Source organism: Sesamum indicum, linkage group LG1, assembly GCF_000512975.1.
Source record: "Sesamum indicum cultivar Zhongzhi No. 13 linkage group LG1, S_indicum_v1.0, whole genome shotgun sequence".
Lineage (NCBI taxonomy): Eukaryota > Viridiplantae > Streptophyta > Magnoliopsida > Lamiales > Pedaliaceae > Sesamum > Sesamum indicum.
In genome coordinates, this window is record NC_026145.1 from 16,190,234 (window position 1) to 16,207,041 (window position 16,808).

General features: G+C 35.6%; 3 protein-coding genes across 5 annotated transcripts in view; 2 read left to right on the forward strand and 1 right to left on the reverse strand.

Annotated features, from left to right (window-relative positions):
* LOC105169824 overlaps nt 1-3,005 on the forward strand; it is a 7,982-nt gene extending 4,977 nt beyond the window's left edge. Inside the window, exons 8-9 of one of the 2 annotated variants that reach the window (XM_011090370.2) lie at nt 2,413-2,537; nt 2,629-3,005. In XM_011090370.2, coding sequence (XP_011088672.1) covers nt 2,413-2,537; nt 2,629-2,772 — 269 coding nt within the window. In that variant the 3' untranslated portion in view covers nt 2,773-3,005. The remainder of the gene's footprint in view (nt 1-2,412; nt 2,538-2,628) is intronic. The other variant, XM_011090379.2, reaches the window with a different exon arrangement.
* Nucleotides 4,360-10,264, reverse strand: LOC105169843 (phosphatidylinositol 4-phosphate 5-kinase 6). Of its 2 annotated transcripts, none has more exons than XM_011090390.2 (8): nt 8,447-10,264; nt 7,464-7,631; nt 7,001-7,166; nt 6,512-6,631; nt 6,224-6,417; nt 5,716-5,861; nt 5,530-5,608; nt 4,360-5,157 (listed from the first exon to the last, which is right to left on the reverse strand). In XM_011090390.2, the coding sequence occupies exons 1-8, from the start codon at nt 9,622-9,624 to the stop codon at nt 4,872-4,874; spliced, it is 2,337 nt and encodes a 778-aa protein (XP_011088692.1). In that variant the 5' UTR covers nt 9,625-10,264; the 3' UTR covers nt 4,360-4,871. The 2 variants fall into 2 exon arrangements, with proteins under 2 accessions (XP_011088692.1, XP_011088702.1); XM_011090400.2 differs by having other exon boundaries at nt 4,361-5,157; nt 6,512-6,628.
* On the forward strand, nt 11,845-15,687 carry LOC105169861 (hydroxyproline O-arabinosyltransferase 3-like). The gene is made up of 9 exons (XM_011090411.2): nt 11,845-12,078; nt 12,907-13,553; nt 13,828-13,895; nt 13,977-14,178; nt 14,326-14,423; nt 14,530-14,599; nt 14,685-14,756; nt 14,870-14,983; nt 15,446-15,687. The coding sequence occupies exons 2-9, from the start codon at nt 13,146-13,148 to the stop codon at nt 15,512-15,514; spliced, it is 1,101 nt and encodes a 366-aa protein (XP_011088713.1). The 5' UTR covers nt 11,845-12,078; nt 12,907-13,145; the 3' UTR covers nt 15,515-15,687.

Here is a 16,808-nt window from a genome sequence, read left to right on the forward strand (position 1 = left end):
GATATTCAGAGCCCAAAATTTAGTTCAGACTGTTTCTACTCTTTTTGGCCGACAAAGGAGATAATTTAAACCACAAATGTAATTGCAAATTAATGTGGCTGGGTTTGGATCTTAGACAGCCCCTCAATTTGATTAATGGCAGTGCTGTGAAGTAGAAAAAACATAAATTTTCTGAGCAGGCCTCAAGTTTCAGTAACAAGTGAAATGGACTCTGTGTTCTATTCATACAGTAAAAATGTAGCATATTTTGGGGATACCACAGTTCATTAAAGATAGGGAGCAACATGCGAGTAATATGTAAATTGTTCTTTGGAAAGCTAAGGCAAAATTTGGTTCTATTTCTCAGTACTGTTTTCTTCTCCCAGATTCAAAGCACATTTATTAATACGGGTTTTTGTTTTATTCCACCAAACACATCTCCTCTTTCTTTAATTCGATAAGCGTGATTATTACTACATACACACATACAATATGTATTTCTATTGTTACACAATTTATTGCTTATACTTTATACATACTCCAATGACTACATCAATAGGAAAATATGCTTGCAGTATCTTAATATAGATTTATCTTTTCAGTTATTAATATAATATTAATACATAATTATCTAAAATTTGATGTGACACCTATAATTAGAGAAAAGCTAACTTGATATGACATCTTAGTAGAATATGTCTGTCCAAAAATGGCTTATCGAAACTTATTTTCCAAATACATCCCATCAACTGGTTCGAGCAACACACCTAAATACAACGTTCGCAGTTCTTATCCCAAAAATAGCCTTTTCCAAGAACATTTCTCTAAGACACAAAACACTGAAAGTTCTCTTATTTGGCATTAAATTATTTTCCTATGGACCCTTCTATTACAATTAGTTAAACATCCTTGGAGGTTACTCCTAATTGTAAATACCTTCGCTCTGATGTTTTTGTATTATGTATACATTTCAAATGTTTTTATTTAATTTTGTATTTAGACCCCTCATGGATCATTCTAGTAAAGTCATGAAATGTCCTAATATCTTGGCACATTTTTTAGTCCTACATTAAGTTAATTATCCAAATCCAAACTCATTTGAACACCATACATCTAGATTTTTATTTTGAGCATAATATCTTCTCCTCCTCAATTAACAATTCATTGGTTATAAAATGATAGTGGATAATGTGATTGAAGAATAAATACTGGAGATATGTACTGTTTGTTTGTTTATTTAAGTACTAATATTTTAACTAGAATAATTTAGAATGTATTCATCAATAAATTTTGTGGTAAGTTAGAAACATTTACATTTTAAATGAAGATAGTATAAATTGGATTAATTTTTTAGGGGTTTGTGTAAATTGGGACAAATTTTATCGGAGGTTGTAATCCTGGACATAGCTCATTGCTGTGTATGTGTTGCCAGTTTCACTAAATAATGATGCCAAGGATAACATTGGATTCTCATTAGTAATTTTGGTTGGTGTTAATTCCTTATGAACACTAACTGTTGTGGCATGAAAAGCGTACAACTTCAGGGAGGTGGATGTAGTTTTATGAACCTGTAGGGTCCATCTGTATTTAGACAAAACCACATGGGAGGTTTATTTGGTTATTTCTGGCCTGATTGTACCTAATTGAACTGTGGGCGGGTGATGCATGCTCAATATAATATACCAATAATAACAAACAAGCAGGGTATGTATGTACATGATTGAAGTAGGGATTACAGTTATATATGACTGAAGAAATATTCCTAGAATACATCATAGAAAGTCTTTGCTCTTTTGTAGGGCAAAAACAGTAATGTTTAAGTCCTGCTAGCAATTGAGGTAAGTGTTCTTGGGTCAGTCAATATTTATGGTCCATGGGATATCACACCCATTAGATCATGCTGCTACTGTAACTAATCATGATTGGGGACATGATCTAACATAGGATTGCCCTTGGTTACATGAGAAGGTTATTTGCGTACAAGGCTGTGACAGATGTAACTTTTTGAGTGATAGTGATCAAGATATTTTGCCCAAGTTAGCTGGTATTTATAGAAATGCCTCAATACTGTATGTTTCACCAAGAAATGTCAGCGCAGTAAATTAACTTAACATATGAAAGTTTTGTCTGGTATTTTATGCATTTCTACTAATAATATGTTTCTGGTGTTTTTACCTTCTGAACAACTGAACAACATGACATAAACCATGTCAAGGCTTTGGAAGTCCTATTGAATTGAATCATGCTTCCACATAGCACACTTCATGTTCTTGAAAGCACTCTCAGAAGTTGCTTCTCATTAAACAATTGCAATGTTCAGTTTATTAGATCCTTACTTTTCACAATCATGGTTTCCGAACTCATTGATCACCTGTCAAGATTGCTTACATTGCTCCACTGTTATTCCCATTTTAAAATTGTACATCTTAACAGCATGCGAACGCCTTATCTTACTCAAAACTGATCCAAAGGAACTAAGAGACTATGCTGTTCTCCTGTACCATTGTGGATTTTATGAGGAATCACTGCAGTATCTTAAGCTTTACCAGGACACAAAGGTAGAGCTTCTCAAATCAAGCTAGAATGCATTTTCTTTTCCGCCAATTTACTGAAATAATTGATCATTCACTGATATCTTCCCCAATTCAGCAGCAACCTGATTCAACTAACGACTTGGAAGAAGATGCCGTAGAGAAACTAATAATTCGCCTGAACCTCATTATGATGGAGGAGGGTTGGTCCAGGCAGCCAAACAACAAAGGTATCCTTTTCAACAATTCTGAACCATGGTAATTTTGGCGCCTAAGTCAGTCTTATATGGTATCAATTTTGAACCTTACCTGAGGAAAAATGTTGTAAAGAAGTGTAAGTAGTTATGCAACTGATTATGTGGAGACTCTGGATGTAAATAATAGACTTGACTTGTACAAATGACAAGAATACCAAGCGCTTTAGCTAGTTCCAATCTCTTACTTTACCAATGATTGCAATATTTTTGCAAGTCGACAATGGAAAATTGCAGACTACCCCCTTGGATACTATCAACTGAGGCTGGAGAATGTCATAAGATTGAAAATCTAGCATCAGTTGGGCAGTGTTCAAGTAGATAGTATACAGTATTAATATATTAAGTATTTTCTTCTTGTTCTTCCTTTGGTTGGTCTTTTTTGGGTTGTGTACACTCAAAGCGCATTGAGAAATATTATTTAAGCAAAACAAGTTATGAGAAGGAGCAAATGTAGTTCTGGCGTAAACCTGATTAAGATCGTTTTGCACAAACATACACGGGCAGCTACAAAAAGGTTGTGGTTGGAATATCTTTTCTGCCAAAAAGTTTGGATCATAAATATGTTATCGCCGGGTATAATAATATATTTTTTAAAACCAGTTTAATTTTTTCTTACAAGTCTTTTGTAGACTCATAATTTATAGTTAGAGAGCTTTTGAAACCTAATTTTATATCGAATTGGTTTTCAGTTGAAATTCAAAATATTTAATAAGATTGTTTTAAAAACATACATACTATTAATTTTTAGATGACACTTGGAATACAAAATGACATTTACGTAATTAGTAAAATATATGCGCATTGCACCAGTTTGAAGTGTTTTAGAAAAACTCTAAGCTTGTGTAAAATAATATTAACTATAAAATTTATTAAATCAAGAGATGTTGTATTCTTGTGATGAAGTATCATGGACGAGTAACAACAAATTTTACTGGTGTCAAGTTACATCTCGGTTGATAGATTTAAAATTTTTAGTGCAATTTTTTTAAATTTATTTAGATTAATTCTAATTTAAAATAAATAAAGTTTTCATCTCTAAATTCAAATTATGTTTTGATAGACAGTGACGAATTTCATATAATTCCAATATAGAGTTATTTGACACCATTTTATCAAATCATTCCCTCAAAATTCTTCAATTCAAATATAACCGTAACTATTAAAGTGGATATACTTTTCATAAGTATTCTTTAGGGACAACTTTATTCTTGGAGAAATTACAATTTTAATTTCATAAGAAGGGGTTCAACACTTTTAATTTTTTACTTTATAAATGTGTCGAATTTTTTTAATTTTAATATCATTTTAAAAATTCCGTAAAGCAGATGACCAATTCTGCTGAAACCTTCTATCATATGGATTAAAATTATAATTTTTCCCTTTATTTTATCTTTTTTAGTATATGGAAGAAAATCTTAACCAAATACATTTTTAAGAAACAAAAATGTTCCTACCCGTAAATATTACTGTGTTTATGGTTTCAGTGAAAAACAATCCTTTTCTGTCAGAGAAACTTCAAAACTGGGAATTCAAGCTTTGAAAGAGAGGAGCTAGAAGTTAAATAGGCAGAATTCCACGCAGAAGATGAAGCTTGTAACTGGTGGATAACAATATACTATTACTCTTGCAAAACACTGAAACAGAAAGTAGAGAGGAGTCCATGTTTCTCTGTTTAAATGTGTATATCTCATTGCCATTCCATTTTCAACCTTCTGTACAAGCTTATTCACTGCTGGAATCCCAGAGACTTCTTACATTCTGGGACCAAAAAATATAGGTACACAAAATCAGCCCCGCACTCGAGCTTTCGCCCGCTTCTGTTCCGTTTATACACAGCATTGAGTGCCTCTGCTCACATTGTTGTTCTGTAACTCAATAAAAATGTTTAGCCTATCTCTTCCTATAAATACAATAACAATATGGAAAAGCTAACTGTAACAGCGTGCACAATGGAGGCACCTTTATCCAACAAGGCCGAACTTTCTAGGTAAATGCTTCTCTTTCTTGCGCGGTAAGAGAAAATGGTCATTTGCAGCAAACCAACTTTACAACTGAGGCCTACCAGATGCAACTGGGATGTATATATTCCAGTTAGCTTTCGATTTCAAGCGTCTTCTGTGAAAATTCTGAATATGAAATCACGGAAGCGCTTGGAGTACTGTCGGGGGTCGACAGCAGAAATCGCACTTGGATTGTATTGGAATGACTTGTATGCATGTTCAAGCTTCTTGGAGATATCATAATCTTGTAATATGTCTATTATACCAAATACTAGGACCACGTCGTAATACTCCCCCGTTGGCTCCCCCACCAGCTGAGCCTCACCATTATTCCTCACCGTTACTTCAGCTCGTGCAGGAATGTTTGAACCTAATCTAGCTGATGGCCACCTGCCAAGACTCGAATGAATTATTACTGAGAAACAGGAAGTAAGATGATTGTTGAATTTAAAAAAATCTGATCCTGTTTGAAGATAATGGACAAGTTTTGAGTTATGAAAAGTTCACGTCTACTCAGCTCGCTTATCTAAATTATCAAGAACCAGGCTGTTATGTGAACTTTGCTCAAGTATTCATCATGTTAACTTAGCAACTGAGATGCGGAAGAAATTTTTTTTAGGCTCTACAAATGAACATCTTAGAAAAGATCCTTTAGAAAAACTGAAGTAGTTTGAGAAATTAGGTGTCGAGATGATGAGCGATAGCAGGTCAACATCACAAAATTATCAGAAAAACTTTACAGTTATGATAAATATGGTTTACCTGATAGGATAGGAGGGAGTATCCAAATCTGTCGTGGACAATCGTGGAGCTGCTCCGTCAATAGTTTGGTCTCCGTTCCCTACATAATTGTTGAAAAGTCTCATCATGTAAGAAAGTATTCTTCAGACAATGAGAAAGACACAAACAAGGGGGAGAAATAATGAAAGGTTTTATGCATGTATATACCAATGGGGCTTCGATCTGCGGAAACATTAACATCAGCATGTAGTAGCTTCCCAGAACGAGACATATCTCTGAAGTGAACACCAACCAGAAGACTATAATCCATAATCCTCTCATGTTCAAGAAAGTCGCAGTCTCGGTCCACTTGGCTGCACATCCGAACTTTCATGTTATAGCACATGTAAAAGTCTTAGCCAAAATTTAGAACCTCACAATTCAAATGTAGTTGCAAAAGTTTAATCGAATTCGTCTCATCATTAGATAAATCAATCTTTTCAAGATTATTTATGCCTTTCCCTTCATAGATACAAGCTCTTTCTCTCGAAAGTAATGTCATTCCAGATAACAGCATTTTTCAACCATTTAGATTTTGCAAGAGCAATCAATGAATGTTCTCATTCTCCCCCCACCTCCGGGTGGTTAACTTAAAAAAAAAAAAAAAAAAAAGAATGTTCTCATTCTCTGTCTCCAGACATGTAAATTTGCTACAACGAGACTATAACTTATTTACCTGCAGAATTCTTGGAACCAAGACTTCGGCATTCGGAAGATGTAGTTCAAATCAAGATCCTTGAGGGTGGTTGTTGCTTCAATCTCAGATTCAGGTTTGTCAGTTAAGCGACCATGGGAAGAACCTTTCAAGTCAAAACGTCTGTGGATGGCATATTGAGTACAGAACAAGTTTCCCATTATAACAAACCGCACCTGCTTATAGATCGTATGATAGCGAATTAGAAGCGTCAATAGGATGGAAGTTTGAAATAATTCAATTTGACAAAGGGAGTGTAATCAGTGATACCTTCTTCTGTGCAGCACCAGTCAACTTCACACAGTGAAGACCAAAAAATTTGGTTACCAGGGTATTCTCGCAGGCCCGAACATGGTTATAATAAGCTGAAAGCATTCTTATAAGCACCTGCTATGGGATCATGAATTTAAGTATGTTTCACATAAAAATTTCAGAAGTCTGAAATTACTTTATAAGATGTGTACATTTGGGGAAAATAAGAAATATGCATGGTTGACGGGGTAATCAGCAGCAAATATGGTAATTACTCAGAGACTTGAAGATCTGAATGTTATACAAAGATCAAATAAAATTATTCCAAAATAACTATACATGGAAGACATTTTCGAAACATTTTATACGAGATGATGCTTCTTCAACTTGGCACCTACAGATCAGAAATAGAGCTTTTATCCAGTCAAGTTCACAAGAACCAAGAGACACATACATTTTCATGAAAAATGTCAGTGTTATATCTTGGGAATCCTAATCGGAACTCACTTTTGCTTCGGACTTCTTCATTGTTTTTATCATGTATTTGTCATCGTTGGTCAAGTAGAAGAAGCTTCCGCTTTTTCCAGGTGAGGAAAGCTCCCGAAGGGCATCGTTTCCACATAAGGATAACATGTAATCTGCTGGATCCACCTTAAATAATTTTCTCAGTGTCCTGAAAGCAAATTATCATATCTAATAAGGTAATGGGTTGTGGGAAAGTATGCTCAGTAAGATATATCCATCTTAAGAAATGAAAGAACATGCCCGTATCTACTTAAACACAATGTTAACATTAACACCAGAGACAAAGAGACATACAAAGACATAATTTACATGTGAAAATACAAAGGTTAGGAAAGAAATAGTCCAGAGAATTTCTCTACAACACAAAGGAAGAAGTTAAAATTCTAGAAGACTCATAGATGAAGTGATATTTATTGGCTTGCAATATTATATGACTGTATCTCACCTGAAAACCAATGGGCAGTAATCCTTCCATCTGAATTCACATGATTGGTGCGGCGGAGTATGTTTAGATCCTTGTGGCGGAAATCTCGTCCATGTTTTATCCCTGGGATCAAAAGCTGTAGCTTTGAGATCGAGGGATGTAGCTGGAGCAGGTTTCCCAACAGAATGCCTGGATAACAGAACGAATGAGCTCCAGGCAGAAAAACAATAGCGAAACAGAAATACGGATCAAGCACTACCATTTTGGGATGTGGTAATCAATAGGATGGAGAAATCATTTCTTTCAGGATTCATGTATAACACCTAGGGCGCAACTATAGTGCAGACACTAACGAAAGTCTCACTAGGCTTCAGTGGCTTGTACCTCAAGATTTATGAAAGAAACATTCATGGAGGAACCTTTTTGCAGATTAATAACCTAAGCCTCTAGCAGAAATCTTCCATTCAGCTTCTCTTTAGTGAAACCCAAACTACAAGCAGTGTGTCAAGAAGATGATAAAAAGTTGATTCCTTCAAACAAGCAATTTTTCATTCAAACAGGGGGCACTTGAAGATAATATAGATATTGAGAAAACCATGTGGAACAGAAAGCTTCAGAGAAATGTTCATCTCACAAATAACAAAATAAGATTATACACACGAAAAATTCCAAATAATATAATGTTAGAGTTGTCTTAGTTTACCCTTATTCTCATCACTTATATATGGTTAATAAGATGCTGGCATCCAGAAGCAACAGGCATCTGGAAATGTTACATTACATTGAATAACTTACAAAAACATCCAGGTTCACTACTTTAGTTCATCTTTTTTCCACATCCAGGCCCATGCATATCAGCAAAAACTCCAATCTTACTTTTTTTTTCTGTTTCTTCATATTCAAAACTAAGAGATGTACTAAATATGAAAAGCAATCCATGTTCATCCTTTATATAACATACTGAGATTTAAAGACAAAAAAATGCAACCTAAAGACATGGATACCTTATTCCTAGCTGCAAATTCAGCATAAGCTCATAATTCTTGTGGCCTTTTGATATTGTGAGCCCCTGCTTCTTTGTTGGCTTTAGTACGATATGAGGTCGTGGATACCCACTGGACATATCTAATTCCTGAACTCCCGACCTTTCATCTACCTCTCTTCCTGAATCTAAACATTCACTACTGCCATCGAGACTAGAATCCGATTCGGAGCCCAAGCTATGCTCAGCATTGCTCAGCGACCCATCCACAGACGCTCTCCTCCGTCTTGAATCATTTGTTTTATGACTCCTTCCTGATGAATGCTTCTGCGAGTCCTCCCCTTCACAAGGCCAATTAACAGTTTTTTGTGAAGGGAAAACAGTGATATTCTCTCCAGGATTGATCGTACAATCACTTAACTTCACCAAGTATACTTCTTGAGGATCCCAGTCAAAACTACCCGACTGAGAATTGCATGGATAATAAGTCCCACTCTGCTCCTTTGGGTCCTTACTCCAGACACCTACATAGAAACTTCCATCAACCCATCGGAACGTCCCATTCCCTCTAGGCAATCCATCCTCCCAACTACCTTCATACCGATGGCCGTTAGCCCATGTCATTGTTCCGTTGCCATTCATCTTGCCATGCCTCCAATGCCCAATGTACTGGTTCCCATTGTTCCATAGATACTTCCCATTGCCATGAGGCTGTCCTCGACGCCAATGCCCCTCATAATGGTCCCCATTGGCATAATTTCTTTCCCCCTTACCGTGCATCATATTAGACACCCAAGTGCCTCTATAGGTATCTTCCGATGAGCCCGTATAGGTACCCTCACCATCCATGTAACCGTTCTTGAATTGACCCTCATAAGTGGCACCGCAGGGCCAACTGAACTTCCCTTTCCCCTTAGTCTTCCCTCTGCACCAGTTGCCGACATACATACAGCCATCTGCCCACAAGCACTTGCCATGGCCGTTGGGGCAGTTGTCTGCCCACTGGCCCATGTAAACGTCTCCATTGGAGAAGACCTTCTCAACATGATAAACCTCACCAGGGGGATGAATCTCATCATCATCCACATGGGCAACTGACATTGCTGTAAACAGGCTGTTTGCCCTTTTCTTTGCAGGTGCTTGAGATTTCTTCAACTTTCCTTCCCAGGCGTTGACAATGCCATTCAATGCTCTGCTCATTCTCTTCCAAAATGTCCCACCTTTTCCCTCTTTCTATCTTTCTCCAACCTTAATACCTCATTTTCTGACCTTCTCCCCTTAGCCCAAATCAAAATTTCTTTGTGTCAAGGAAATGAGCTCAAATAGCAAATCATCATCCATGTTTCCTACAACCCAAATGACCACAATCAACTAAAATCTAAAACAACAGACTTGCTTCTCTCTAACATGTTTTCTGGCTCATTTGCTCAAATTGGTATCTTTTTCATGTGATTAAGAAAAAGGCAGCTGCAAGTTACGGAAAACTAACAAGAAAATGGGATAACAACTCCCACCAAAAGGAGAACCTAAAATCAAGAACAACAAGAACCTTTCTTCTCCTTCTGATTTCTTGAAAATGGCTGGCCTTTCTGCTTGTAATTTCCCTCAAAATGGGTGTCAAAGATTTTTCAAAAACAGGAGCTGTTTGATTGACAAGAAAAGCAAAAGACAAGACACAAACCTATTTTCTTCTGAATTTACTCTTTTCGTAATTATGAAAAATTTGTGTTTCTTCCTTTCTTTTTTCCCTGTTTCCTTTACTAAATAAAGCTTTTCACAATCTGTTAATTCTTTCTGAAAATAAAAGATTCAGCAAACACAATAGTATTAATTCTTGGTTTCCGGATTTGGCTCCTAAATTTGCTTACACGCCTAACAAATGGAAGGATGAGGAGAAGACAAAATGTGGGTGTAAATTGTAATGTAATCATTTCTCTCTGTGTTTGCCATATTTTGTTTGGCCCCTTCACAGACAACATTAACAATCACTTTCCCGATGCCAATTCCCATACAAGAGAAACTCTTCCCAATCCCAATACTAATTTTAGTTTCTATATCATTTTCAAACACAACTACTTTTACACCCTCTAAATATATCACTCTCATCATATTATACTAACGAACCCCTTTAAGGTATGATATAATTACAAATAATCTCTTTTTTATTTGATAAATTATCAATATCTCTAATATTTGATAAAATTATGTATCTTTTAATAAATGTTTGAAATTGTCAACTTTACTCTTATTTTTTTAAGAGGTGGATGGAAAAACTTGAAAATTATAAAAAAAAATAATGTCAACATTGTCCATAAAAAAGAATCTGATAAGTAAATATAATTTATAATTCATAAGGGCATTTTGATCATTCACCACAAAAATTGAATAATCAAGCCTAATGAAGACTAACAGATTGAGCTAGTTGTTGGACAACCGTTAAAATCAGAAAGTATTGATAATTTTTTAAATAAAAAGAAAATATTTGCAATTATGTCAAATTTCATAAAAAATTATTATAATTTACCCTAAAATATATCAACCGATAATATAATACTAACTTAATGTGAGTTCACTTTAAACGTAAGGATAATATTCACTGCATGATAAGCTTTAAATAGCCAAATTGTTTACTTCTCTAAGAAAATAATAAAATTCTGTTTAAGATCATATTAACCAAAAATACGAATGCTTATTCGCCTGTTTGTTTGTGTTTATTGATAAATGAGCTGAGTTTGATCCTATGTTTAAAAGAAGGGGTGAAAAGTAAATTAGAAGCTTCGCACTTAGGTTTCCAGATATTTGATGGTCGTAAATTATTCATTTGGTCCAGATATTTTAAATGCTAATTACGATTGTGGCCCTCCACCCTTTTTGTCTTCTCATGCATAATTGCAATTTCTATATAAAAATAGTAGACATTGTATTATACACATATATAAAAATAAACAAGTCTTATAATTTTATTTAAAAAAAGTATATTTATGGAGAAAGAAGGAATTGAAGCTTATAAGTTGTTTACACTCTTCGCGTGCAATGAAGGTGAAATACTTGTCTGTATCTGTCATTAAGATTGAATTTAAATAATAAAGTTTAGAATTGATGAATAATGAGATTTACAGTTTGTTTATTATCAATATTTGTAATCTAAATATGATGTAATGGATTAGCTCAACATGCACACAAGAAAGAAAATTTACAAAATTAGTATCTTATCAGATACTATTTAATTTTTTAAATATACTATTAATTAAATGCATATTAGCATCCAATGCAAGAGATTGTTAGATTAATTGGAGAGATTTCTTTTTATTTCATAATTAGGATAGGTGAAAAATAATTAGGAAAAAATAGTGTCAATCAAAGTCAAAGAAATGGACAACTTAAGAAGCCTCGTGAATCGGTTGCTCGGAATCGGACAACAGACAACACACCCCGCACACGCACACGTTTTCATTTGCTCATCATTGGCGTGTGTGATAGTACGAGGAGGCTCTAACACTTTTGTGATCTTTGCTCTCAGACAAATCTATCGCCCACTTCTACGCATTCTTCTGCTGTTTTTTCTGTCTCATTCGCACTTCTCTTTCTTCCCTTCTCTCACACCATTCCTTCTCCTCTCTCTCTCTCGTTTTCCCTCCCAGTTCTTGATTGAAGGTTAAGTTCTACTCCCATTACTCTTTCTTGGATGATTTTCGGTTTCTTGATTGGCCCGGAACTGAATTTCCGGATATCTTTTTCCGATCTGTGGGAGGTTTGAGTAAAAGCTGGTCTTTTTTGTTAATATTATTGGGCTTCATTTGTATGACTTGTTGTTGTTCTTAGAATCTTGGATGGCTCTGCTTTCTTGAAGTTTATTGACTAGGATTAAGATGGTGGGCTGTTGAGTTTATCTGGAATTAATGATTTTGATTTGACAGCAGTTTCATGGGTTTTGCTTGGAAACTTATGTGAATTTTCATGTTGCATGGTGTTTTTGACCGGTAAATATTGGATTGCTTTACTGATTGGATTATTATTTGGGACCGGTAAATATTGTGAAATTTCATAGGTTTATGGTGTTTTAAGGCCATAGATATCTGATTTCGAAAGTCTAGAGTCCTGACGCTGCAATGCAGCTTCAATCGTTGGGAAGAATCAGGAGGTTGTAACTTTCCTACTCTTGCTGGGATTTATTTTCAACGACTTTTTGCGGAGAGTGGCAGATATATAATCTGCACCTTTTCTGGTTGAATCTGAATATAGGGTCCCAACATTGTATTGGTTTATTTCTTGTATTGTGAAAAGGATGGTTAACATGCATAAGCAAATGAATTCCAGTTCAATTTTCTACACTTTATTTTGACATTTGGGGTTTGGTTGATGAGATTGTTTCTGTTTGGTGTGTTGATGAGGAAATCATTGGTATTCATTGTTGTCTTTGTTAACTCTGGCTGCTTAATGCAATTCTTGCTTAAAGCTGATGGAATCATTGTGAATTTGCAGATGAGTTATTTGTATCTCTACGTTCGACAGATTGAAATGGTATTTGACAAAAAAAGTCACAGAAGGCATAATGAGAGCGAGTATTAGTATGTCCAGTTCTTTTCATTTTGGGGAAAGAGAAGCTGCATGACAGCTTGCTTTCCTTGTGTTCTTGAAGGTATTTGAAAGAGAAAACTAGTTGGTTTTTGGTTCAGGTGGATCATTCTTTGATTCGAAGATCACATTTAGGGAAGAAAAACATGAGGCAAGCGGTACCAGTTTTCTTGGTAATCTTGTCTATTGGCGTTTTCTTCTTGACATATAACTTCATTACGATGATTGTACATTACCGAGACTCCAGTCCTAGAAAATGGACTTCTGGTGAAAACTCGAGTCAGCTTCTCACTGATCCAGTCATTGAGATGCCAGAGCATGCAAAAAGAACAAAGAATCAAAGGCTGCTTTTTCATGTTGCCCTGACAGCCACTGCTTCGCCCTATAGCAGATGGCAGTGTCGTATAATGTACTACTGGTATAAGAAGAGGAAGGATTTGCCTGGATCAGACATGGGAAAGTTTACTCGAATTCTTCATTCTGGAAATCCTGATAACCTGATGGACGAGATCCCTACAGTTGTGGTTGATCCTCTTCCTGAAGGTTTGGATCGGGTGAGAATTCATACTTTGTTCTCGGTTGTTTTCCTGTACTCTATGACATAACACCGGCTTTTCTTTTTGTGAAACCACATCCGTTTTGGCTAAATAGGTTACTAATTCTCAGGTCTATGGAGTTCTTGGAATTTAGCTCTCACTTTCTTTGTAACTGTGAAGGGATGATTGAACCCATTCCCTGCCTATTTCCCATACACGCGAAGTTTTGCTTTTAAATTTATGGACTAGGCTATAGTGGGTTAACTTATTGTAAATGTGATGCTGCATCCAGGGTTATGTCGTCCTGAACAGACCATGGGCTTTCGTGCAATGGCTGGATAAGGTGAAAATTGAAGAAGAGTAAGCTTGCTTCTATCCAAATGATATGAATGGCCGTAATTCTCACGCCAGGTCGAGATCTTAATTTTTGTGCTGCTGCAGATATATATTGATGGCAGAACCTGATCATATATTTCTAAATCCACTGCCCAACTTGGTCTATGAAGGATATCCTGCTGCATTCCCCTTTTTTTACATCAAGCCCTCAGAAAATGTGAAGATTATACGGAAGTTTTTCCCAGAGGAAATGGGTCCAGTAACAAGCATTGATCCCATCGGGAATTCTCCAGTTATAATTAAGAAGGTGATCATGCCGGCCACTACTTATTACCGACGAATATGGTTTCATTTTTTCTCTATATGGGTGCACTTGCTGAAGAGGGCTTGAGTATCTGATCATCAGTTTCTTGGTTATAATAAAGTTTAACGAAATCTGGATTGACTTTCTCAGGATTTGCTGGAGAAAATTGCACCTACCTGGATGAACGTTTCGCTTAAAATGAAAAATGATCCAGAGACAGATAATACTTTTGGATGGGTGCTAGAAATGTGAGCATGTTTGCGAAACATTTCCTTTATGTTTTGAGTCAAAGCTCTCATCGTCAATTTTTAGCAGAATTTCTAACTTTTCTGTTGTCCATTGTTGCACGAAAAGGTATGCATATGCTGTGGCCTCTGCTCTTCATGGAGTGCAGCATAGTCTCTACCGAGGCTTCATGTTGCAGGTTTTGTTTCTGAACCATATCATACGTCATATTAGTCTCGTTCTTTTCCTTGCATTGAGTTGATTTCAATTGTACTGCATTTCAGCCTCCATGGGACTTGGAAACCGGAAATAAGTTTATTCTTCATTACACTTACGCTTGCGACTACAACATGAAGGTAAAGTAATTTGTTCTTCTACTTTTGTCCAATAAAGAAGAGTTCTTTTTCACCTACAAACTATCAGTATGCGCTGCTGAGCCTGAACGTCACGCTAATGGCTTTCTCATCAGGGTGAACTAACTTATGGGAAAATCGGAGAGTGGCGTTTCAATAAGCGATCCTACCTTCACGGGCCTCCACCTCGAAATCTGTCATTGCCTCCTCCTGGTGTTCCAGAAAGTGTGGTATGTGAACGCAATTTGTCTCGTTTGAATCATGCATGATTCAGTTGTTTAAATTATTCTTGATGATGTTTGGTTTCAAAGCCTTATACATAAAAATTCTTCCGGTTAGACATATGATTACAAAATTTCGACGTTGTAGAGTATAGGAGTACAACAACAAAAGAAAAACAGAAAGTTTATGCACACTATGTTTGGATTGAGGGGTGTGGGGTTAGAACTTTCAAATCACTAATAACAAATTCTTTGCATTTGTTTGTGTGACTCCACATTAGAAATGATTTCAAATACGTTTTTGAACCCTCGTATTTCATATAATAATAATGGATTTCAAATTCTTTTAATATGGAGCCATTTGAATCCTTTCAGCCAAATGTAACGTTAGATTTTCGTCCCGTCTATTCGTTTGTTTTTAAGGCATGGTGAGGATGGTCATATAGTTGTGATTCTGTTTGTTGTTTGCAGGTGACTCTTGTAAAAATGGTGAATGAAGCTACTGCCGACATCCCAGATTGGGATACGGCACAAAAATGAAGACAAACAGCTCATTAATCAAAACTTTGCCTTAGAATGAATGCAAATACTTACAGAGTTTAGGTAGAGAGCCCTTGTGTTTGTTTTTTTTCTGCACATTTCTTTCTTACAGTGGAATGCACCCCATCCCATATGAAACTAGTGCCAGTGGTTTGAGGTTGAAGTGAAAATTGGAGGAATTTGAAAACAAAAGTGAAAGGAAAATCCATCTTGAGGCTGCTTCCTCCAATAACTCCTGCGGTACAAATAGAGGTGGACCTCATCATCCACATTCTTGTTCATGCATCATTCTAGAGTTTATTGATTTCAGCATTCAATTACCCCTCACCCTCCACGTGACGTTACCAGCTTTTTCTCACCCATTCATCCATTTCTCCACTCAAACTTCCCTTGAGCCCATGCTGTTCAAAAACGGCCCAACTGGATGAGGCCAGCTCAAAGACCCACGTGTTTGCCCCACAGGTGACCTACATAAGCATCATCTTTCAACAGCTGATATTACTATACTACACATACTCAGTAAAAAATCACATGAAATTAAATAAAACTATATATATATGTGAAAGTACTCCTAACTTAAATTTTTGGATTTTTCTTAAAAAAAAATAAAAAGAATCAGTGATGCAGCATAAGTTGTATTGTCTTATTAGTCATATATATACAGAAACAAATCACATGCAAACCTTTCTCATTCTGTAGTGGTCAGAGCAGTCAGTGGTTTGACACCAAATTTTGATTCTTTCTATGACATCAGAATAATAGTAATTTTCAGTCAAAAGTGAATTTGCTTTTCTCATTCTGGATTCGCATTCTTTTTTTAATTATTTTTTAATGTTGTAGTGCAATAAAATCAGATCACATCTTGGTCTACATAAAATAATTACCACTTTGGAGACATATACATATGGGGGAATCCTAAAAGTGCCCACTATTCTCATATTGGGATCCATTTTTAAATTGCAATATTCATGACTTTTATAGTTATCAAAATTTATTTAAAATTTGTATAGGATGTAAAATTAATATTCGGATCTTACAATTAAAAGGTTGTGAGATTAAGTGACATAGATATAAGTATTTAGTTTATTTTTCATAATAGTACGCCGTTTTCTTTGTTTACTTCAATTTTGTTGGTTGATTTAAAATTATTGATTGTATGCTGGATGTATTGTATTTATAGTACATTGGTTGATTTAAAATTATTAATATAGTTTCATAAAAAAGTTTTTGAAAAAATTGCATTTTTAGTCTCACACGATAAGATGTGTTACATTTTTTGTCCCATGACTTGTGG